The sequence below is a fragment of the Myotis nattereri genome (assembly GCF_964212035.1).
Source record: "Myotis nattereri genome assembly, chromosome: 1".
In the NCBI taxonomy this organism is placed as follows: domain Eukaryota; kingdom Metazoa; phylum Chordata; class Mammalia; order Chiroptera; family Vespertilionidae; genus Myotis; species Myotis nattereri.
Window position 1 is genome coordinate 147,016,805 of NC_138075.1, and position 26,443 is coordinate 147,043,247.

The window sequence follows — 26,443 nt, forward strand, 5'->3', positions numbered from 1 at the left end:
AATGAAGTATCAATGATAAGAAGCATCCAATCACAAAAAGATCAGAGGAGAGCAAGTGGAAAATCATCCTCACTTAGGAGTGAGTGTGGTATGTTTGAAGGTCACGTGGAAGACAGTGGGGCTGGAGCACAGTGTGTGGAGGGAGGACTAGTATAGGTGAGGTTATAGAGGGAGGCAAGGGCCTAATCTTGAAGGCCTGTGAAGGCCAACCGAAGTGGTTTGGGTTTCATTCTAAAGTTTAAAACAGGGAGCAAGATGATCTAACTTACAGGTAAAATGATCTCTCTGGCTGCTGTGTAGAAAATGGATTACACCGGCTTCAAAGTGGAAGCAAGATTAATTGGAAGCCTACCACAGTGGCAGTAGAAGAGAGAAAAGTTGACACATTTATAGTCTCTGTAGTATTAAGCATGGTATCTTGAACATGGTAGATGCTCAATATACCTCATTAAATATGTGTTCAAGAGTTTCAAGATACTTTCACCTTCTTAATTTTATATTACCTTTTTCCTGCTTTGATTCACATATTATACCTTAATATATTCCTGTTTCACACTTGGGAAAGAGAAAATAAAAGAACTTCATATTCAAGGAAACAGTATAGATCCTATAATGAAATGATGGAGGATCCTATTGTTAAGTTAATCATGGAAAGAAAGAAATTACTTGAAACAAATGGTAAAAAGTAGAATTCAAATCTTTGATAGGATAAAAATAGCATAATCAAATACAAAGATTTATATTTTTTAAAAAGAGTCTCTATAAGCATCAGCCTGAACACTGTGCCTATAGAAATTGTGGGTAAAGTTAATTATCATTAAATTGAAGACTTTTCCAGTTCTAATTTAATTTGATTTACCTGGAAATATAAAACATTCATTTTATTATCTTGATAAAATAAATTTCCTAATAAGTAGCTAATACTAGCTTACTAGAAAGAAATATTTATAAAATTCTAAGAGCACTGAAAGTGACCTGCCGTGTCTCTAAGTTAAGAATCTGAGAAAAGTTAGGCAATCTGGTAGGTCCGCATTCTCTTTTTCATGTACTTCCCAGAGCATTTAGCTTTTTACCAATGAAGATTTGTCCTGCATTATTAATTCAATCTAAATTCTTTCAATACAAAGCAAAATTGAGGAGAAAATGGGATCATTTTTTGCCACTTTCCACCTGAAATGCTGAATGGCTCCTGAATCGTGTGAAACTTGGCCCCAGTCAGCGTGAAAACTGGCTGAAATCTGTACGAAAGGCAGTCTGGGTTCGTCAAAGTAGTTCATGAACTTTGGCCAAACTTCCAAGAAACCTGGTCCAAGTCTTAGTTTGCACTGCAACATGAAACCAGGTGAATTTCACATGGTTTCAGGTTTCATCCTAAAAAATTTGGCTTAGCTTTATAATCAATCATCACTTTTTAAAACGATGAAAGCCAACACACCTTTTTTTTTAAAATGAGGGCTGCCTGCATACTGATGACAGCTAAGCTGTGAACCACCCCTTCACTTCCTTTGCCAAAAGAAGATTTCTCAGAATGGAAACAGTCTCCCTCTTACCTGCAAAGGGCAAGCTGAGTGATTTTGGTATTGCGTGTAAAAAGAAATGATACTCAATACATGGAGACGTGCCATATGAAATAATCACCACGTACCAAGCAAGTGGCTATACGCTAATCATCTAAGGTTATGAGAATTTTACCCCATTCACATCCATGACATATATCATAACGTTTAATCTCCTTGACCATAAAATAAGCTTTTACCTTGAAGCTAGTCATCAACTAGAATAACTGCCATGAAAAACGAAACGTTCTGAGGCATAATGATTTCTGTATGAAGAATGGCCGAAGAATAGCAAGGAACATAAATCATAGCATAACTTTCACCTAGTTTAATAAACATAAGGACATAAGACACAAACTTTTCAGACTTGCACTGACTACATCGTTTGCAATAAAACCTCGACTGTAGTATACATGGATTCAATAATTACGCACAGTGACAAAAAACATCCTACACAATTGTGTTTTCAACCTGAAAGTTTGAAATGTGCTTTTCCACTGTGAAAAAAAAAAAAAGAAAGAAAAAAGACTCTCTTCACCCGAATACTCGCTTTTGTGCGTAGTGACATGAGAAAATCGAGAGGTATGTCTGAACGGAGCCACTACATCATTGGAACAGTATGTCTGAACATTGGGGTAATAAGGCACAGATGTGGAGCAGAGGACTTGGCACTACCAAGGTAACAACAAAGCATTCACCACTGTGTTATAGTGGGTAAAAGAGCCACATTTGAGAAAAAGAAAAGGATGCCCCTCCTCCCTGGAATGCTAAATTACATTACACCTTTTATTTGCTCAAACATCTATAACAAATAAGAAATTCAAATAAGTATTATTCAAACATGATGAGGAATAAACATATAAAATGCATCAATATTTTCATCTATAATGTATCATATTTATGCAACAGCACATAAAATTTAACTGCAGGAAAAAAAGGCCAAATTCAATAGGAACCCACAAGGCCTTTATGTTGAAAACACTGCATGCAATTATAAAGGACCCAGTAGCCAGTGGAATGATGTTGTTGTTGACTGTGGGTAGCAATTATGGCCCTGAATCCGTAGGGCTAATTACTGTGGAGTGTTCTCTTTACAGTTATCAAGTTAAGATACTACAACAGTGTATGCACATTATAATAATAATTCTTGTTAATCAATTATTGTAAGTATAGGTGATACTAAACTATGTGACACAAAGGCAGTTATGAAGCCAAGACAAGTTTGGAGTTGAAAGCTAATTTTCTGCTCAGGATCGGAAGGGTACAACTTACCCGAGGTCCCTGATCACCTTGTTCTCCCTGCAGAGTAGAAAAATGAGAGGATAATTTTAGCACTAAGTCTATATCTGATGCTCATTAAAAAAGATAAAGGAAAACATAGCATAGATCATGTCAATATGAATTTCCACTAACTTAATTTGTTTCTGCTATTCATTTTCTTACCTTATCACCTTTTTGACCAGGAGGGCCCTAAGAAAACAAAGAGAAAAAGAAACATAGTTTAAAAATAATTTTTTAAAATTGTAGTTTGCAAGAGGAGCTAGGGTTAGGTGCAAGATTCATGCAAAGGGCACAGAGATATAGCTGTCACCGAGGTTTTTCAAGGAATTTTGGCATCTAAACTATAATGATAATGTGGTTAGGCTATGAAAATTATATATATATGGTATAATGGTGTATGTATAGGGTGGCTCCCCAAAAATATGTACATACACTTCGAATAATTATGAAGGCAGTGTTTATTAAAATACTTTTCATTTTCAAAACTGACCTATCAGCTGTTAAAGTGTGTAAACACTTTTGGGGCCATCCTGTATACACACACACACACACACATGTCATAGGTACATCATATGTTGAACAAATTTTCACAAGCTGAACATACCTATGCAAGTTGAACCAGCTAAAGAAACCCAGGAGCACCTGTTGTGACGTTTCCTTATCACTAATCTCCACCAACAGTAACCCACTATTTCTGACTTCTGACAGATAGGTTAGTTTATGTACTTTATATAAATGGAATAATATAGTATTGTTTGGCCTCTTTTGCACAATATATGTGAAATTCATGCACAATTTTTTGTGTAGCTGTGGATCATTTTTCTTTCTGCTTTATAATATTTCATTGTGTGAATAAACCATAATTTATTTACTCATCCCATGGTTGATGCCCATTTGTTTCCAGGTCCTCATGATTACAAAGAGTGCCTCCATAAACATCCTGGTATATGCCTTTGGGTTAAAAGTGTATGCATTTCTTTCCTTTGTGTGGGGTAACATTTTAGCAAGTGATATTCATATGCATTTCTTTGGGGTATATATATCTAGGAGTGGAATTATTAAGTTATAGAAAATACATATGTTCAGTTTTAGCAGACACTGCCAAATAGTTTTTCAATGTGGTTCTAACGATTTAAACTCCCATCAGCAATGCATGAGAACTTCAGTTCCCCTATATCATCACCAACTCTTGGTATTTTCCAACTTTTTCAAGTTAGAGATGAGGTGTAGTGGTTTCACATTGCACTTTAATTTGTATTTCTTCAGTAGTTAATTATGTTGAATTTCTCTTAATGTAGGTATTAATCATTTTGCATCCTCTTCTAGAAAGTGTTCACATCTTTTGTCCTTTTTCTATTGAGTTATCCTATTGATTTGTTAGAGTTCTTTATATATTATACTGCAATGCTATATATCATACACGCACACAAACGCATAAATATATATGCAGAGAAAGAGAGAGAGCGTGCGCACAAATATATTCTCCCACTCTGTACATTGTGTATTTATTCTCTTAAAGGTATTTTTGATGAATAGAAGTTCTTATCTATCTATCTATCATCTATCTATCTATCTATCTATCTATCTATCTATATATATATATATATAAAAAGCCAGTGACTGGAACACTGTAATGACCAGAACGACTGGTCGCTATGATGCCCACTGCAGCCAGCAAACCGGCCAATCAGGAGGTGGGGCCAGCCAGCCAACCTTCTGCAGCCCCTCCCCAAGCTGGTCCCACCCCCGATGGGCCCCCACCACCCCAATCAACCCGCAGCACCTCCCCCTGGCCGGCACTGCCCCTGATGAAACCCCACCACCCCGATTGGCCCACAGCCCCTCCCCTAGTCAGCCCTGTCCCTAATTGCCCCCCCCCACCCCAACAGGGGGTGGGGATGGCTGGCCAAACTCCCATGGCCCCTCCCCTGGCTGCTAACCCCCAATTGCCCCCCCCCCACCCCATCAGGGGCGGGGCCTGTTGGCCAATCACTCACAGACCCTCCTCCCAGCCAGCCTGGTCCCAATCTGCCCCAATTGGGGCCAGGCCAGCCAGACCCCACCTGTGCACAAATTCGTACACTGGACCTCTAGTTTTTAATAAAGCTCAACTTAACACTTTTTCTACTTATAGTTATCTCTTTTTGTGTTCTACTTAAGAAATCTTTGCCTACTCCAAGATCATGAAGAGGTTCTATGTTTATTGTAAAAGCTAAAAGCTTTATTACTTTATCTTTCATCTTTAGATCTAAATTCATAGAGAACTGATTTAGCGCATGATTTGAGGTCAAAGTCAAAATACGCCCCCCCCCCCAACGTGGATATCAAATTAACCTAACACCATTTATTGAAAATACATCTTTTCCCCATTGTAGGACAGTGTTACCTTTGGCCTAAATTAGATGACTATATATATATACCTTTTAAGGAATTTGTTTTGTTGGACAGCTGTCTATTCTTGAGACACTGAGATTTTCTTTACCAAAAATACTAGCAGGAAATATTCTAGAAGCATCAATACCTTTTCCCCCCTAGCTTTTAAAAATAAAGTCACATTTCAGGGTTCAGCCTACCTGAGGAATTAGTGCATTTCAGAGTTACCTGCAATTTCTCACCTTCAGTAGGTCTGGGAGATAAGAAATCTAGATGGCAAGTAAAGCCAAGGTTCTAGCAAAGTCCCCTCCTTAGTTCCCAGGGGAGACTGCTGTCACTTCAGATGGGGAAGTGGGAATTCTCCACCTACTAAAATATGTCTTCTGTTAGTGACAGAGGAACTGTACCCAATCCCCCTTCTCAGTTGTGCCACTTCTACTAATAGTTGTGAGGTTATCACGAAATTAATAATATCAATAGCATCATGTTTTATATTTTGTGTATTTTACTATCAACAAAGAATCTGTTACAACATTTAACCTTTTTCCCAATCCAAAGAGGAAAGTATTATATTAATACTTTTATAGATGCCTAAAATAATTTTTTTATAAAAAAAATTATAAAAAAAATAAAAATAAATAAATAAATAAAAATTATAAAACATTATCAAAGGTAGGTCTCTTGTGAGTTTAGTGTAGTCTGTGGGACTTTAAATGCAGTGATTTGGAAAGATAAGTGTTGGGACACAGCTCTAGCACTAGATTCTCAGAAAGAATGATGACCATGTGCCTACAACAGGTGTTTTCTGAAATGCCTCCCAACTGCATTTCCCACAGGGTCAGGGACATTGACCTCAAGATCTCAAGTTCAAATGAAAGAAAGAGGAATTATAGAGTATCAGGGAGAGGAAAAGGGGGCTAAGATAATGGAATCACCTAGACAAAACCCTTTTATCTCTTACCCAGAAAATAATCTTGCTATTAAAAAAAGAAACTTATTTTGTAATGTTTTCAGTAATTTTTTAATGTTTCAGTGAATCAAGTAGTGATTAATAAGTACAGTCTGTGTGCCTACCTCTGTACAGTTAAGTTTAAGGAATTTATTTGGTCATATTAAACACAAACAAAATGTTCACTAATACTCCACAAATAGAAATTCATTTTTGTTGGGACCAAAGGCAGCCCAAAGAAGAAAATGAGAGGATACCTACCATCAAGTTTAAGAAATATAATGGAGACTCCAGTCTTGATTTAAGCAGCATGTTATTTAACTCTACTTTGGTTTTCATATACATTTGTTAATTGTATATGCAAGTTTGTCACTGTTCTTAGTACTGACAGAGAATCCGGTGGGAGAAACTGACTAGAAAAGCTAAATAGTCTTCTCTGAAAAAGGTAAACAGTCTAGTGCCAACATCAGATATTAGCATGAAGAAAAACTACCCTGTAGAAAATCCAGCTACTGTATGGCCACTTACAGTTACTGTGAACCCCTCCCCAGCTTTCACCCTTTCCTTGCCCAAAGCTTCTCCTCTTTAAAGTTCTATTTGCTTTTACTGGTGAAACCTCAGAGGCCATGCTTCTCACTGTTCCAGTCCCCTAAATTCACTCTGTCGGGTTATATGGCATGTTGGAGAGCAAAGCCTTTCTGAAATAATTTTACAGTGGGGAATGGAGATGAGTCTTTCTCCCAAAATCCAATTACTAAGTCGCAATTACCCAAGTAATACGTATCAACTGGAGCTCTTTAGACAGCTTGAAAACTTGCACTAACAATTTGCACTCACACGCTGCAAAAGGGGTGTTTCTGAGCAGACAGAATGGCGTCCTGGCACCTGCCAGCTCAAGACAGAACCGAAGCAGAGGTCAACCTCCATTCACAGCTGTGGTGGCTGCTTCGGACACTCCAGACCCCACTTGTGCTCCTGGGATTAATGGCAGGTGTTTTTCTTCTGCTTTGACAGAAATCCCACTCTTCTTTCTGAATGGGACTCTCTTCACTGCGAATATGGGTTGAGTTTTTAGAAAAAGCAAACACGTGGGCCACCTTAGTAAACACAGATCGGATTTCAAAATTTGGGAGCCATGGTTCTTTTCTAAGTCAAAACACTACGAACAAAATAAAGGTTTCTTTGATTATTAACTTTTAAAATTAAAGCTGGGTCATTAAGTTATTTTATGTCTTTAGAGTAAAAGCAAAAAATCACTGGTATTAACTAAAATACTGACAGCAACACAAATAAATGCATTATTTGAACTACAGAGTACTTTTCAATGGCATTTTGTTACTAAACCAGAGTATTTGTTGTTCAGGTATCAGAATCAGAGATTAGCTGGTAAATATTTGAAGATAAAACCTTGTCACTAAAACATGATTGAGGTCAATGGAAAGTAAACAGAGTAAAATTAATAACCATAAAAAAAGTAAATATTGAATCACAGTTTTACATAAGGCTTCTTTTGGGATTCCTGTCCTTCTTGGCTAGTCTAGGGTATTGGAGTCAGATCTTTTTTAGTGTCTACTTCAATAAATAAAAATATTTGAAATAATTTTTAATTAGTTTTATGTATCTAGCTCTATTTACATAAAATTTGAAGGTGCTAACACATTTTTTATTATGAGTGCTGCTGTTTCAGAGTGCTGCTAGAGCATTATTAATTTACTACCAAACAATTTAAAAATTTCAGTGGCAAACTTCAAATTAGCTCCTATTCAAATGACTTTATGTAACAATCTTTTTATTTTTACCATGTCCTTAATGTGAGTCTCCCAAAATTTATTTTTATTCAAAATAAATAAGTTTTCCATGCTCCATTATCTATTTCAATGAAATGATAAAAACCAAACTAAAAGCACAGTGGGTAAGAGGCACAACAAATGAGATTTAGGAATACATAGGATTTCAATCTACATAAAAGTAATTGAAACCTAGTTGGAAAATACAGATATATTCATAAGGGTTGGATGTCCCAAGAAAAGCCTTTCATTCATCACCACTGTAAATTTTGCCTACTTTGAACTGGCAAAAGCTGAGGAGGGAATGATTTTTAAAAGATGGCAATAATAAAAACAAAATTAAATTCTGCTAGAGGTAGGAATCATGGAAAAGAAGCAAACACTGGAAATTCTTGGCAGCCAGAGCTGCTGGAATAAGAATAGGGTTATGATTCCTAACCCAGAAAATTGTAGGTTATTTTTATTTTTGAAAAGTAACAACCTTTTTTTGATTTATCTTTTTTATTACTATAGAATCATGAGAATAAGCAAGTTTCATTTTCTAAGCATTTATGGCCAACTACTAGCCAGGCAATGTGGTCCCAGTCTGGAGGAAAGACAACTAAATATAATCACATAGTTGACTAAACACTGTGTTATGGGAATACAGAGAGGAAAGAAGGTAGGAGAGTTGGAGTTAAAAAGATGATATTGGAATTGGCTCTGGAAAGTTGGCCAGAGATAAGGGGGACGGGGAGGGGGTGAAGCAGTTCAGGCAGAAGGAAAGAATATGCGTAAGTGGGAGAGGACATCCTACTAGGGGACGTGGAAAGGCTGGCTAGCAATGCCCAGGTCCCTGGGCCAGATTCTGTCATCAATTTAACAAGGGGGTGGCAAGATCAAGTGTGATTAATGGAGCTCTGAGCCAGGGTGTGCGATTCTTAGGAAGCTGTTGCCTTGATCCAGGAGAAAGATGGTAAAAATTTGAATTAAGATCATGACCGTGGGATCCAGCTGGTGTGGCTCAGTGGTTGAGTATCGACCTATGGACCTGGAGGTCACAGTTCAATTCTCTGTCAGGGAACATGCCCCAGCTGCAGGCTCAATCTCCAGTGTGGGTTGTGCAGGCGGCAGCTAATCAATGATTCTCTCTCATCATTGATGTTTCTATCTCTCCCTTCCTCTCTGAAATCAATATCTATCTATCTATCTATCTATCTATCTATCTATCTATCTATCTGTTTTTTTTTTTAAAAAAAGATCATGACAGTGAGAACACTGGGAAAGTTCTAGATTCAGAAGATATGTCTGAGGTGAAGCCAACAAGATCAGTTAACTGATTGAACATGGGAGCCATGGACAGAAGTCCTACTTATTGAAATTTCACAACTTGTGCATTTGCAGAAAAGCATTGGCCTAAGCTGGTTCAACCCTGATCAACACAGCAGCTCCAGAGCCAGGTGAACCACATAGAGCCCTAAATCTGCTTTCAGGGCTGTATTTCAAATCCAAACAGATCGTTGGCAGCTCTGCTGACCTAATGAGAGAGAGAGAGAGAGAGAGAGAGAGAGAGAGAGAGAGAGAGAGAGAGAGAGAGAGAGAGGGAATCCTTTAAGAGTAAAGGGAGCATGGATGATAGACGGTTATCACATTGTGCAGCTACGAGGCAGTGGCCATCCTTCTTCTGTGTTAACTTAGGAATAAAGTGCACCTTTTATTATATCCCGTTTCTCTACTTTTTAGACTGCAGAATGATAATGGGCTTACTATGTTAAAAGCCATAATTTCCCTAGCGTTTTAAGCATTAAGAAGACAGAGTCTGCTGCACTGGCCATTCCCTAGGAGCAGAGTACAACCTGTGGTCGCTGCGTGTTGGATGTGTGTGCTCAGGCACCCACGCAAACATCACTTTACCAATGTTCAGACTCGTAGGGAGAAAGGAAACAGGGAATTGCGAGTCTTCCCTTGTTCAAAAAGAATAGAAGCCTCAATTCTACTGATTGTAAGATAGCTGCCTGCTCTCCGACGGTCCTCAACTTGACCAGTGTGCCAATGGTATAGACACTCTTAAACCATACATTCATGAAACAACTGAATTTGGTATCACGGTTTTTAGCAGGTAACTGAAACTTCACAAAATCATATTGCAAATGTTAGTAACAATAGAAAAATCTAGTGTTTACTGGGAAAATGGGGACCCCAGCTATTTGCATTTAGATTAACCTACTTCACTTCTGAATAAAGGATGTTATGCAGTTAGTACAGGTTCACCTCTAGCTAAATGTACACATGTGTTCTTCCAAGTATATATATCTCAACCTTGAATTTATATAGTTTTCTGCTTTACTAGCATATCATTTCTTTCTGAAATCACCATGGATTTGTTTGTTTCATAGACTTTCAACTTGGCAAATAACTTAAGTGAGTAACATGTGGATATAAATTTATTATGAAAAACCTGATGTGAAAATGTAGCTTCCTATATATAAGTATAGGTCACTGTGTGTGTGTGTGTGTGTGTGTGTGTGTGTGAGTGTGTGTGGAAAACAATGCTTCCTGTCTGGCTAAAATGAAACACTGTCCATGAAGCAATGTGTAAAATGCCTGATCTACACACTCAATATTTTCAATAATTTTAATATTTTAATCACAGTAAACATAAAGTTTCTTTTTCAGATAACTTGATCTGAGGATGAAGAGAGTAAATATATTGATTTCTTAAAATCAAAAGGCAATGTGGTGAGAAATATGTTATGTGGGTGATTGAAAACACTGGTGAATATGCAGGTTTAATATAATTTACTTCAATGTCCAGGAACTATTATCAAACAAAGCAAAACAAAAATACTTCATTGTAGTTTTAACCATATTACTTTAATGACTAAACAAGATTAAACCTCAGGCCCTAGAACTACTGAGTCATTCCTCGAATATAGTAGATGCTTAATCAATTATTGCTGAATTAAAACACCAGAAAGAAAAGCATGCAATAAAATGCTCAGTGTTCAAAACAGCAACACCTAAAGAATTATTCAAGAACCAGATTCAATGTTGCTATAGAAGAACAGTGTTTATTAAAGTCTCGGACTTGGCTAAGCCAGGGAAGGGAACTATATCTATAAACAGATTTATAGCTTCAGACTTTACACCTTTCATTCTACACTGAAGATTAAAAGAGACCAAGCACAAAAAGGGGTAGATATAAACAGAAATGTAAGCTACCCCAAACAGCCCCATTTATTGCAAAACTAATTCCTATAGCTATTACTTTCTGGGCATATTTTGTGGTGAGATCGTACGTATAAGTTCCTTTGTCGTGTCAGTTTGAGTCCTGAACAAGGGACTATATGTGCCCGCGATCAGTCTTAAATCATAAGCAGCTGCCATGAGGAAACAATTAGTGGCGTCCAGCACTAAAAGAAAACTTAGAAAAACCAACCTATTAAAAAGGACCCTCAAAAGTAAGACCAATGTAGCTCAATGGAGTTAAGGGCTTATAAAACTGCAGGAATCAGGGAAGCTCACTCTGGCTTTCTTTTCTAACACAATACAAATTAAATACAGCCAAGTTACCACTCCTGCCAATCAAAACCAAGGGGGCCCTTCTGTCCAGCATCAATCCTTGTCTCTACATGTTTGAAGGAATTGCTGAAGCTTTTTTTTGTTTAACTTTGCATATTTTAACTTATTTTTAAGAGGTCAGATAAAATGAACTCCATGGTGAAAGATTTGGAATCCTAAACATTCCTTCTGTTGAAAGAAACTATCAGCTTGCTCTATAAATGCCCACAGTAGCCCCTGTGATTTCACAGCTAATGGTGTAAACTATCCTACAATACTCTCAGTGTCCTAATATAATTCAAATGTATTCAGAGGTAGTACATACATCTTTAAACCTTGGGTTTAATTTATAATCGCCTATTTCACCATGTTTCCTATATAACATCCTCACATAATTTTGCCCGGGCTACCCAAGAAAGCTTGGTCAGTTTGATTCTTTGCTGCATTTGTAGTTACTTGTGGAGCAATATTGGTTTTGTGAAGGACAATCGAGCACAGCACAGGGATGAGGTAGGATGTCCCTTTTTGGGTCTAAGAAGATATGCAGAAGGAATGAAAAAAATGCTGCCAGATGAGGCTAGCATGATTCTCGAGCTTCCAAATGTAAATTAGAAGCTCAAGCTCTCTCATTTTCAGCTGATGACTAAAAAGATCAAAAGCTTTTTTTTTCTCATTGATTTTAGAGAGAGAGGAAGGGGGAGATAGAGAAACATCATTATGAAAGAGAAACACTGATTGGTTGCCTCCCACACACGCCCCAACAGGGAATCAAACCCAAAACCAAGATATGTATCTTGACAGGGAATCCCAACCCACAACCTTTTGGTGTATGGGATGATGTTCCAAATAACGGAGCCACCGGCCAGGTTAAGATCAAAAGCTTTTAATGTAAACTTTAACAGGTACCAGGCTCTCTGACTCCAGATTTTTCTGTATCTTCACCCTCCTCTCTGTGGAGGGAAGATCATTATCATGCCTGTTTAATACCTCTTGCCTCCTCCCTAATCTTCCCTGCTCTTTATCTTTGCTCTCACTTGTCCCTTCCACCACTATGGTCCCCTTAGGTCCTTCCTCCTGGTCTCCACACATATTCATTTACCCTCTGCGAATGCCAGGGTGAAGAAACGCTGCCTTTGCCTTCTATTCTCTTATTTTAAAGCCCAAACCTTCTTCTTAGTATTTCCACCAAACTTCCCTAAATAATAGATTGGTCAGAGAAAGAAAGGAAATTGAATTTGAGGAAAGAGAAAGGAGGTAGCAGAGTAGACGTCATATTTTTACAGTCTGGTTTGGGTAAAGATAAAGTAACAAGAGCTGAAATACATATTGGTGTTGGGGGCATTTCTTTCCTTTGGGAAGAAGAAAGCTGAGCTATGGGAAGGGAAACTGTTGGGCCAATCCTCAGGGCCCTGGAAAGGAGTTACCCTGTGCTAAACTAAAACTAAATAAACGGAGCTTTGGGGAGGAAGGGTTGACAAAGTTCATAAATGTCAGGATTGCCCAAATTTGTGTCTAAACCTTTTGTCTTTTCACTTTACTTCCTTCAGCAGCTATCAAATGCACCCTCCAGGCTTTAACTATTACCTGACTTATGTCCTAAATTCTTTTCCAGGCCGCAATCCTTGCATTCCCAACTGCTCACCAGATGTCTAAGCCGAGATATGCCATCATCAGCTCGATTCAACATTCTCAAACCAAGCTTCTCGATTTCTGCTTCAAGCCAGTCGTGACTCCTGACTTCCCTATTTTTTTTAATTTTTTATTTTTTTGTTAAACACACCACTACTCCTCCAAGCCTAAGCACACGGTGTTATGTTTGTATCAGTAAATGGACTCTATTGTCAAGTCCTATAGATTTAATTCTCTACAAACTTCCTTGAATCTACATTTCCATGTTTGGCATGCTTGTTCCTGGAAACAGGACTAGTCTATAAGCCTCTCCTGGTTTTCCCTTACTCTACTCCACCCTACACACTTTTGTCACATTATGTTTTCTAAGGCACATTTCTGAATATATATCCTCAGCTCAGAAAAAGGTCAAGGGCCCATTTTCAATCCACAATGAAAAAGTTGCTCTAGGAAACAATCCTCGATGGATGCAAAAGCTGTGAGGTGCCAGGCTGTAGGGAAATCCGGCCAATTGCACTAGACCTGCTGATCAACCAAAAACACTCCATGCCTTTTAATATAATGAACTAGAAAGTGTCACACACCTTTATAAGAGTCTTCCAAAAAGTTGAACCAGAATCTAATCAAAGTTTTAAAGGAACTCACAGTTTACAAGAAATACTGAAGAAAGAAATACTGAATAAGTTAAGCAGCACCCTGAGGAAGTCATTAGACCAGTCCAGAATGTGGGCATTCTACATAGAGGATAAATGTCCTGGAAAAATTGATGATATGAACAAAATAAAAAGACAAGAAAGACAACTACAGAGTCAAAGAGACTGAAGAATCATAGCAATGCCAAGTGTGAGCTTTGGGTCTTAATTCAGATGAACCATCTGTAAAGAGACATTTTTGAGACAATTGGGAAAATTTGAATACTATCTATACTAATAAAAGGGTAATATGCTAATTAGACCGGACATCTTCCGGATGTCCTTCCGGACAAAGCCACAGTGGCAGGGGCTGAGGCAGAGGCAGTTAGGGGCGATCAGGCCAGCAGGGGAGGGCAGTTGGGGGTGATCAGGCTGGCAGGGTAGCAGTTAGGGGGTGATTAGTCCAGCAGGGGAAGAGTTAGGGGCATCAGGCCAGCAGGCAGAGGTGATCAGGGGCAATCAGGCAGGCAGGTAGGCAAGTGGTTAGGAGCCAGTGATACCGGATTGTGAGAGGAATGTCCGACTGCCGGTTTAGGCCTGATTCAAGGGATCAGGCCTAAACCAGCAGTCAGACATCCCCCGAGGGGTCCCAGATTGGAGAGGGTGCAGACCGGGTTGAGGGGTAACCCCCCCACCCGGGGTAACCCTCCCACCCCTCCTCCCCCGTGCACAAATTTTGTGCACTGGGCCCCTAGTTGGGTATAATGATATTGAGGAATTATTGTTAATTTTATTAGGTTTGATATGAAATAATCATTATGTTTTCGAAAGGCCCAGTTAGAGATTCATACTTTAGTACTTGCAAATGCAATGACACAATATGTAGGTTTTACTTTCAAATACACCAGCAAAACAAAAGAAAATAAATGAAGGAAAGGGTTCATAAAACAAAATTAGCCATTGATAATTCTTGAAGCTGGGTGATGGCTCTAGAGAACTTCATGATAATATTTTCTCTACATTTTGAAATTTTAAAGCAATTCCCAAAGTAAGTAATTATATAATTTAAAATTTTACTTTACATGACCCTTCAGATTCCTACTAATTAAAGTGTTAACTTCTGCTTATGTCCAAAGTCCTCTAAATCTGCTCCTAACTTTCCTTTTCTGCTTCATCTCTCCTCCAATCCTGCCCCAATTCCCCATAAGGATCCTCTCTTCCAGGCAGCCTTGAATACCAGGTATTCTCAGAATGCCAAACCGGCTAGGGCTATAACACACCTTTCTTGAAACTTCTTACCTGGAAACCTGAGCTATGGAGCTACTTGGGGGGCTATGGGGGTGGGGGTGAACATAGTTGAAATCTGAATTTCTGAAAGAAATGTCAGTCCTTGCATTTAAAAATTCCATCTCCACCATCTCACTATTATAGCCAGCCAGTCACTGATGCCTTATCTCAGTGACCTCTCTTCTCTTTTTTTAAAAATATTTTTTTATTGATTTCAGAGATGAAGAGAGAGGGAGAGAGAGATAGAAACATCAATGATGAGAGAGAATCATTGATTGGCTGCCTCCTGCACACCCCACACTGAGGATCGAACCCACAACCCCGCGTGTGCCCCAATCAGGAATCGAACCGTGACCTCCTGGTTAATAGATCAATGCTCAACCACGCTGGCTGAGCTCCTCTCTAACTTTTTCTGACTCTCTTTTCTGTGTTCCCCCCCTCCTATACTTGAACTCCTCCACACTTGTGACTCTATTATAAAACTTAGCTTACCCTGCTAGGTATAAGATTTATGCTTTATATTAAACTATCAGGTCCCTTAAGGGCAGGAAGAGAGGTATGTGGGGAAATGTAACAAACATGACTTTGGGGGTTTTAATATATACTAGCACATGACCTTGGACAGATCACTTAACCTCTTGAGCCTCAGTTTCCACATCTGTAAAATGGGACACATAATAATAATCTCACATGGGAGTTGTAGGAAGGAAAAAAACATATGTTCTTCCATAAATATTATTTCCCTTCCTCTCTTCTCTAATTCAAATGTATAGCCTTATTCCTTAAACATGGTGATTATACAATAAATATATTAGCAGATTTTATGCAACATACATCTCAAACAAGATATCAGAGCCAAAATTAGTATTCCCTTAATAGCCTGTTGACAATTAAGGTCACAGATATCTAGCTGTTTGTCCAACCTGCTTCCAATTAATGCTAATGAGGATATATTTTATTTCAGCTAGAAGCTGTGCCTTAGAAGTCACTACAATCTCTCATTTGTTGACTCATGACTCTAGTTCACAAGAGTTAAGACTAACACCCCCAAATCCTGATTTGTTATGGGGTGGGGCCACAACATTAGTAACAAAGAAACAGAATTTCCAGAGGATGAGGCCCAGAAATCAGGATTTTAAAAAGATTCCCAGGTGATTTTAATGTGCAGCCAAGGTTGAGAACCACTGCTCTATACGCTCTATACCAGCCGTGGGCAAACTACGGCCCGCGGGCCGGATCCGGCCCGCTTGAAATGAATAAAACTAAAAAAAAAAAAGACCGTACCCTTTTATGTAATGATGTTTACTTTGAATTTATATTAGTTCACACAAACACTCCATCCATGCTTTTGTTCCGGCCCTCCGGTCCAGTTTAAGAACCCATTGTGGCCCTCCAGTCAAAAAGTTTGCCCACCCCTGCTCTATACACTCTACACACTCCACACTCTCCCTCTATATACTCTCTGGGCATCTCACTCATTGCCATAGTTTCAGCTGCTACTTATCTTCTCCATAGCCAGCTGTGGCTTCTCTCCAGGATGGCGACTATGGCCCTCTCTTCATTTCCTCTTGGATGTCTTGTTCTCATCTCAGATCACAATCCCCACCATTTAGATTCTGGCTAATTTTCTTTGTAGTAAATTACACATGCTTCATTCAGGGTCCTGATAGCCCAAATCAAGACTTTGTATGAAACAGAAAAGTAGTTTTTCCTCCAGACAGATGTAGCCCCATGCCAGGCACAGAGCTTGGCAGGAGAAATAGGAGCTGGATTTCAAACTCCACCTCCCACTTGGCTGAGCAGCTTTGTGCAGTGCACAACCTGCACTAATGTAAATGGAGACCCTGGGTTTACTCCAAGGAGCAACATTTCTTTGAGAAAATCAAAATTCCACTTTATTTTTTGCCAAATAACTCCATAGCTCAGGCTGCCAGGTAAGAAGAGGTTGTAGGCAAGATGTGTCATAACTATTCTAAGCAAAATAATACAGTGGGGCCTTGACTTACCAGTGTCCCAACGAGTTTTTTGAGATACCAGCTGTCTCTTGGCCGATTTTTTTGCATTGAGTTGACAGAATAATTTGAGTTAACGAGCTCCTTAATGAGCTCCTTAATAAGCTCGGTCTCGGAACGAATTAAACTCATAAGTCAAGGCCCCACTGTAATTGACAATATTTATTCAACTACATCAACTGAGAATGCATCATCTTTGACTTATCTTCAACTCCATGCATTTTTATAAAGAATAGATTTTTTCCCCCCACCCATCCCTTCTTCCCCTCCCCTCTGGAAGCCATCAGCTTGTTCTCCGTATTTATGGGTCTGTTTCTGCTTAATTTTGTTCATTTGTTTTGTTTTCTGGATTCCTCAAAGTGCAATCATACGGTGTATGAATTTCTCTGTTTATTTCTCTTAGCACAATACCATCTAGGTCCATCCATGTTGTCACAAATGGAAAGATTTTGCCCCAGCCAGTTTTTCTCAGTGGTTGGAGCATCAGCCCTCAGATTGAAGGGTCCGGGGTTTGATTTTGGTCAAGGACAACTACCTCAGTTGCAGACTAATCCCCGGTCCCGGTCAGGGCGTCTGTGGAAGGCAATCAATTGATGTGTCTCTCACATTGAAGTTTCTCTATCCCTCCCTTCCACTCTCTCTAAAAATCAATGGAAAATTATCCTCGTGAGGATTAACAAAACAAAACAAAAAACATATTTCATTCTTTTTTATTGCTGAGTAATATTCCATTGTATATATGTATATCTATATACCATATCGTCTTTATTCATTCATCTATTGATGGACACCTAGGTTGCTTCCGTATCTTGGCTATTGCAAACAATGTTGCAATGATCAGAGGGGTACATATGTCTTTTTGAATTAGTGTTTCAGGTTTCTTCAAATAAATTAATATCCAGAAGTACTACTGCTGGGTTGTATAGCAGCTCTATTTTTAATTTTTTGAGGAATCTCCAGACTGTTTTCCATAGTGGTTGCACCCATTTATAATCCCACTAAGAGTGTACCAGGGTTCTCTTTTTTCTACATCCTCACCAACACTTGTTATTTATTGATTTTGTTTATCATAGCCACGTTGACAGGTGCAAGGATATTCAAATTATATATCCAATAGGGGGTTGATATTAAACTACATAAGGAACTCATACAATTCAACACCAAAAAACAACACACAAACAATCCAGTTTTTTAAAAAATGGACAGAGGACCTGAACAGACATTTCTCCAAAGAAGACATACAGATGGCCAACAGACGATGAAAAGATGCTCAACATAACTAATCATTAGGGAAATGCAAATCAACTCCATGTATTTTTTATTAAAATAATATTTACTGAATGTGAATTACTGTGACAGATTCTGCCTGATCTAAGATCTTAAAAATAATTAACCGTGAATATACTGATCATTTTTTAAAAATCTGTAGTATAAAGTCTCACTTCAAGTTCCTTAACTTAGGAAGGTAGTAGAGTCTCCTACAGTCATTATTTAAGTTTAAATATGGTCTACCCAAAAGAGAGAAGACAAAATAAGATGTTAATTTCTAAAAAATTTATCTTTATTATTGAATACAGCTGTACCCTTTTTTTCCTCCATTGACCCCTCTAGCCCACCCCCTCCCCCAGATGTTTCTGGAGCTATTAATTTACTTTAAACCACTTACCTTATTCTATTTTATAGCATTCCTCCATTTTAATCTCTACACAATCCAAGAAATATATTTTCTATATTGAAAATGTGGTATCAATTGCCCAGCCAGTATGACTCAGTGGTTCAGCATCAACCTATGAACCAGGAGGTCACATTTGATTCCCAGTCAGGGCATGTGCCGGGGTTGTGGGCTTCATCCCCAGTAGAGGATGTGTAGGAGGCAGCCAATCAATGATTCTCTGTCATCCTTGACGTTTCTATCTCTCTCTTCCTCTCCCCTTCCCTTCCTTGCTGAAATCAATATATATATATATATATATATATATATATATATATATATATATATATGGAATATGACTGGAGATATTTAATGAGAAAATAAATTTAGTCTATTAAGAATTTTGGTTATGATATCAAAATTATTAAACATATATGTGAAATAATATATATACATAATATATTTGAGAACATTTGTAGATACTAGTTTAAACATTTACAACTGAATTAATTTTACTTCACTGACAAAAATATTTTTAACTATAACTCCTTGATATTTTTAGAAAGAATTAGACATACTTACAAATGTGCATATAAATGACTGTTTTAATAGAGAATCCTAGACTATAAAGCATATCTAACAGTTGTAATCACTTTTCATGAATTCCTTGATTTTAAGATTGAACTACTTCTCCTAAACCTCTATATGCTTTGAGGTCATTATTCTATTGGACTTATCCAACAGATGAAGCATCACTGTAAGGGTGACGTCCATATGGCTCTGTCCCTGTGTGAATGCTGATGTGAGAAGATGTGTGCATAAGTAGGCCCTTAATAATAACACTATGGATGCCACATACACTGTTCTAAGTGCTTCAGTAAGTCATGTATTAAATTAAACCAACCATCTTTATTTTATATTGAAAAACTGAAGGAAAAGAGATCACTTGCTTAAAGTTACACAGTTTGTAAGTGAAAGACCAGGATTTAAACCCCTATCTGCCCATGGAGCCACCCCATTACCTTATTCAATGTATTCCATATTCTGCTTTAAAAATAGATTGCCAGCCCTAGCCAGTTTGGCTCAGTGGATAGAGCATAGGCCTGTGGACCAAAGGGTCCTGGGTTCGATTCTAGTTAAGGACACATACCTTGGTTACAGGCTCCTCCCTAGCTGGGCCCTGGTCGGGGCTCATGCAGGAGGCAACCATCAATGTGTTTCTCTCACATTGATGTTTCTCTGTCTTTCCTTCTCTTCTTCACTCTCCATAAAAATCAATGAAAAAAATCCTCAGGTGAGGATTTAAAAAAAAAGGACTGCCAAAAGCTAATATTTTCAATTGCTTCAGTCATTTCATCATCAAATGAATATAAAATTATCTTTAAATCTGCATTATTAAATGTATACATTTATTCAACAGAAATGTATTGTGCATTTTCTATATATCAACACTGTATAAAGAAATTGAGATACAAAAATGAATAAAAAATTTAGGAAATAATAACTTCCACATATACAAGTCAATGTTGGATTAATTTAATTATTAATGGAAAGCTATGTGTTATTCACCTTTATTTAGACATAATTAAGAGGAATACTCGTATATCTGATAGGGAACAAGACATAAAGTTGGCAATAAATGTTCTTCAGTTAATTTCAGTAGAAAAGAATTCTAAGCTAGAATTAAACTTTGAGGATGATGTTATACTATTTCAATATACAAATGACCATGTCAAAAATGTGAATTCTAATAAAATAAACTGCTATTCTATGTGTTCCTTTAAAGATATAAGCTACTTGGAGTACAATGGAGTCTTTCATGTCATATTAACCAATTACTTAATAAAATATCTTTAAAAATCTAAGATGTTAAGACTATAATAATCATTCTCTTTATCATCTAACCACCACATAAAATATAGATAATGGGAAATGATAATACATTATGAAATATAGCATGATTGATTAATGATTACTAGTTTAATATGATAATTCTATTTTGTAGTAAGCAAAATAAAGATTTTCTACACACACACACACACACACACACAAGCACACACAGGCACATGCTTTCCAAATTTCTTGCAGAATGTAGATGTCCTCCCCCTGCCCCCAAGACAGACTATATGGATCGGAAAAAGGTTGGAACTGAAACACAAACATGAAATATGGGAATTGCTAAAGTGTTAGGTTAGAAGGAGCTTAGTATATAATTAAAAACATGTGAACAGAAAGTTAAATACAGCCCCAAAATATCAGAAATAATTCCTTACAGGGCACACACAACTTGATTTTGTAAAATGTTGTGAAATGGCAATGACAGTATCAGGACAGATAAAAGCAAAAGGGGGTTTGGGAGGGAAAGGCAAAGTGACATCTTCTACTTCTTCTCAAGGAAATACAAATGGAAGCCACACGCCTCCATGTGCAGTTGTCTGATGGTTGCTTGTGGTTTTCTCTTACATTTTTTTCTCACTGAGTAATACAGAATTACAACATGCATGCCGCTTTAGTGCTCCAAATTCCTAAGGGAATTATATCTCTTTTATGCTCACATGCAACTCCAAAGAGGAGTTATGAGGAGGGCTTTTAAATTCTAAAAATGTCATGCAAAAGAAATGTCCTGGGTATGAAAGAGGTAACTTTCACTTAACAAAATGATTCCACTGATGGTGTGATTTTGGGTGGGAAAAAGGTTGAACTATTTTTCTAAGGCATATGAGATGGTATCCTGAGAAGGATTTTTAAAAGCAATCCGTTTCTACAATTTGTATTAAATTATTTATTAGTGAGAGAATGCTAGCAATGTGGCATTACACACAACCACCATGAACTACTTTCTATAACTGTCTCCATTATTAAAATTCAAAGCCAAGCCTTGAATCCTACAAATAAATTGTTACAAAATAAAATACATTATAAGCATGGCCCTGGGTTAATGTTATCTGTTTATTTTCACCAAAAGTAAATATCAATATAAATAAACTATGAAATGAAAGGAAGCAAAGGTACCCAAACTCTCCAAACCTTGTGGAAGTGAGATAATAACATTGATAAAGCTCAGTAAAATCTCAGAGCTTAGAAACCCTAGAGACTTGTGATAAGTGAGTGGTATTACTGACTGAGGCATTTAGAATTATGAGAAGCCAATAGCTCTCTCTCTTCCTCTGCTTTCTTTCTTTAATTTTATTTTTTTCACAGGCATCCTTTTAAAAAAATTGTTAACACTATTACAGATGTCCCCCCAGGCCCCGCCACCCCTCCCCAGGCCTTCACCACTCTGTTGTCTGTGTCCATGGGCTATGCATATATGGTCTTTGGCTACTCTCTTCACCTTCTTTTATACAGTCCTCCCCAGGCCCCTCCAATTTCCGTCTGTTCCACGTATCCATACCTCTGGTTCCTCGGCTTTCTTTTCCTTAACACCCACAACTCAATAGCATTTGTTGAACTTCTACTGTCTAGGAACTATGTCAAGTGTTGAAGAGGATACTAAAGATGAAAGAAAACATAGATCTCACTCTTGAAGATCATAGCTAGTAATAAAGAGTGAAATATCTTTTATAAGTAACAGTGATACAATAGAAAGTAGGGAATTATTACTTATTGAGTGCGTTCATGTACTAGGCGCCACGTTAGAAGTTATATATATATTATCTTAGTTTAATCCTTAAGCCATCTGTTGAGATAAGACATTATTATCTCTGCTTTACAGAGAGAAAAATGAGACTCAGTGATTGAGTAACTTGTCCAAGATCACAGAGCTTGCAAAGGGGGAAACTATATTCAGTTAAGGGAGAATAAAGACATCTTGATGGAAGAAGTGGTGGGTAAATATGAAAGGTGATCATATTTGAATATGTGGAAACTGAGTGTACCTGGGGGCTGAGAGGAAAGCAGTTCTGGAGAAAAGACTATATTCTAAGAAAAGATAAATGGAGAAAAACAAATTTAAAGGGGGGGAAGTAAATGGTTTGACTTGGTTTGGATGAAGCACAGTGTCCAGAAAGAGCATTAATGAAGAATTAACAGGAGGTCAGGCTGAAAAACAGGCCAAAACAAAAGATGTGAATGCCAGGCAAGGAACTAGATTTTATTCCACTCTAAATGATAATTACATTGAGATTCAAAGTTGTAAGGTTAGAAGAATGACATAATGACATAACCATATTGGAAATTTTTTATCTAGCTGACGTGTATAGGATGATATTGGTTGATGCTACACTTAATCCCCACTCTCAGTATCTTCACCATAGAGACAGGAGCATGTTGAATGCTCATTTTCCTGACTCCAGCAATGACTGGCTAGGCAAAAGTCATGTCTTCACAGTGTGCAGAATGGCACTGGGAAGTCAGAGTCAAAAAAAAAAAAAAGAGAGAGAGAATGTAAAATCCTGTCACGTGGGCAGTGAGCTAGAGGATATAGTTGTATAGTTGCTCTGTTAGTCATTAGCAAGGCTGCAAAGAGCATTAGCACCATGACTCTTTCTTTCAGTTTTTACAATGTTTGAAATATAGTTTTTTTATAAATCTTTATTGTTGAACGCATTAAATATGTCTCTTCCCCCCTACCCCACAAGCCTTCACCACCCACTACCTGTGTCCTTGGGTTATGCATATACATATATGAGTTCATTGGTTGGTCTTTTCCGCCCACTCCACCTTCCCCTGCCTTCCCTCTGAGGTTTGACAGTCTGTTAAAAAATAAACCCAGCCCTAACCTGTTTGGCTTAGTAGATGGAGTGTCAGCCTGCGGACTGAAGGGTCCCAGATTCGATTCCGGTCAAGGGCATGTACCTTGGTTGTGGGCACATACCCAGTGGGGAGTGTGCAGGAGGCAGCTGATCGATGTTTCTCTCTCATCGATGTTTCTAACTCTCTATCCCTCTCCCTTCCTCTCTGTAAAAAAAACAATAAAATATATATTGAAATTAAAAAAAAAAAACACAACCCAGAGACATAGAAACATAGCTCCATGACTCTTAACACCTGGTAGTAGAGGGGCAAGGAAAAGGAGGACCTAGGATGAAGAGAGGAACACAGAAAGGGGATATAGGACTGGAGACCCAAAAAAAGGACTCAGTTACCAGAACAGGGATGCCTTGATCCTGGCAGAAAGCCAATTATTATAAATAAAACATGGCACCAGAACCACACTTAGAGCAATGGCATTGATCTTCAGTCACCTGCATGTTGGAAAAATGCCTCTTTAAATACCTCGTGTTTAGGGTCCTGGCTAAAACTGGGGATTTCCCAGATTTGGAGATGTGGCTAAGTCATCCTCAGATGGTGAGTCTGTGAAAATTGACAGGATTTCATATCCTTCTTGACTAATAATATTAAAAGAACTACAAAAAAAATAGAGGTTGAGTCTGTCTTGAGCACCACAATTTCACAGCCTTGTCACTGTGCCTTGAACATAGTACCAGCTAAATAAATACTTGAGTAATTGAATTGAACTATGTTAATATGAATTAATGAAGATATATCAAGGTGATTTTTATGGCAAAAGATTAATATTGCCCCACCCCCAAATAATTACTGCCGTTAGTTCAAAATAGAAATGCTCATGTCTTTTTTCTAGTTTCCTTTCCTTCTTTCTTCCCTTACTTACACTCTGTTGTCACTGTCTTTTCTTTTAACCCAAACCATTTTTTTCAAGTCTTTGGGACATTATTTACTTTACCCCACCCCTTTTTCTCTCTAAGATTTTGATTTCCTTTGTTTCAGTGGATTCACAGCAATATCCTCTTCATTCATTTTCTTGCCTCTTTTCCATCTTAACCACAGCTGCTAGAATTACCCTTTTTCTTTCTAATACCCTTTCCCCATCTTATTTCCCTTCTCAAGCACCATTTTCTCACCCATTTTGGTAAATGCAAAGACTCACCTCCCTTCCCCAAGGCCTATTTTTGTATTTATTTTCATGCTATCACTGCAACAGGGTTACTTCCATTTAGCTTTCCTGTCTTCGCAGTTGTTTAAAAATCGAATTTAAATCCATCTAACCATCTTTAACTTTAGAAAGATGATGGAAAGAACTCCCTTCTGCTGATAAAACAGATGTGCTCCTTTTGCTATTGGTCTGCAAATGAAACCTTATTAATCTGGAGGCTCTTACTAAAGAAGTGCAATACTGAAGAAGCAAAATTGAGTTTTATACTCTCTAAGGAAGAGTTTTGCACTGTATAATAATACTGTGAAAAAGACGACATGGGAATATTTACCCTCTATAAGAAAACTCTCACAGACATAAACATTTGTACATGAACAACAAGTTGCCAATTATAATTCTGCCCAAATCTTTTATAAACTTGAAAGGATGTGCAATTTCCCAACTCAAACATTTACAACTCTTTTTTTTTTGGAAGTTATCTGTTTATAAATCTGATTTTATCTTCCCAGAGGAATCATAATATAAATATAGTTTATTTTCCCAGTCCAATTCACAAAAGCCTATTCCTAATGTACCTAAAAAAATTCTTGTTGTACAACAGAAACAATACTGGTAATTCTCCTAATGGAAAAATCCATTGAGAGTTGGAATTTGGGATTTTAGAAGCTTTTCCCTCACAATACTAACCAGTCACAGGGAGGGTCTTCCCTGGGTGACATGGATATGACTCAGGAAGGGGGTTTTGAGGACTAGTTAAGGGAACTTGGATAAAGCTTGTTTAGAAGGCAAACTTTCTTCGTTTTCCTCCCTTAACTAGTTACAAAAGGAGATAGGAGGAGAAGGTAAAGAGAAAGTTTTGCAATGTTTGTGCGCTTCCCTTTCCCCACAGTTAAAAAAATGTGCTAAGAAGACACAGGGATGAGGGAGGAACAAGATCAGCAGGGAAGAAATGCAGGTAAATTTGTTATTTTGAATCTTGTATTTATAAATAACAAAAAATAAGTTATGAAGAGGTTTAGCTGATAAGTCTTATAAAATCAGAAAAACTGAAAAAGATCAAAATTTAAGAAAAAAGTGGATATCCTTTTAAATTATCAAAGAGATGATTTTTTTAAAAAAAAGGAAGACATACCCAGTTATTATGTACACTGTATATAACTAAAATCGTTTTTAGTGACCCAAATAACAAAACATGGACATTTTAAGAGAAATTTGATCAAATAAAAGAAAGGCTTCAAGCATTTAAGAGCCCATTATAAATTCCTAATTCAGGTTTTAAATGTACATTGTTTGCTTTTTCATTATAAATCTGGATGAAACAAATTTAATGTATAGTTTACATACATTTACTCAAAGAAAAAGTGGATTCATGATAAGGTGGTATTGTATAACTTATAAAATACTATAACTGCTATATATATTGATAATTGCATTTACTATATATATAAGCCATTTCTAAGTCTTTATATTTTTAGTTAGATAAAATTTGTTAAAAGCTTACTTTATATTTAACATCCACTTTTTGTTTTAAAAAAAAAACCCCGAGAGTAGATTAGGGGTTAGAAAAATAATACATAAACTGGTAGCCAAAATTAAGGAAAATCAGAGCAGGTTACCATTTGAGAATGCCAGTCATATTATCCCTCAAAAGTTTCTAAAATTTTCAAGTGGAGGTTGCTATACAAACTTTATTTTTCTGAAGTATATTTAAGACCTGGCATAAAGGTATTCTGAAATACCATAATATACTCTTTTTAAAAATTTTTGTTTATGTTCAATTTCATGGAGGAAATAGAACTAAAAAAAACAAAAAAAAACAAAAAAAAACAAAACCAAAAAACAAAAAAAAC

General features: G+C 37.4%; 1 protein-coding gene across 1 annotated transcript in view; it reads right to left on the minus strand.

Annotated features, from left to right (window-relative positions):
- COL25A1 (collagen type XXV alpha 1 chain) overlaps window positions 1-26,443 on the minus strand; it is a gene marked incomplete at its 5' end in the record, with an annotated part of 476,430 nt that overhangs the window by 139,223 nt on the left and 310,764 nt on the right. The window contains 2 exons of the mRNA XM_081107901.1: window positions 2,829-2,855; window positions 3,000-3,026. Coding sequence (XP_080964027.1) covers window positions 2,829-2,855; window positions 3,000-3,026 — 54 coding nt within the window. The remainder of the gene's footprint in view (window positions 1-2,828; window positions 2,856-2,999; window positions 3,027-26,443) is intronic.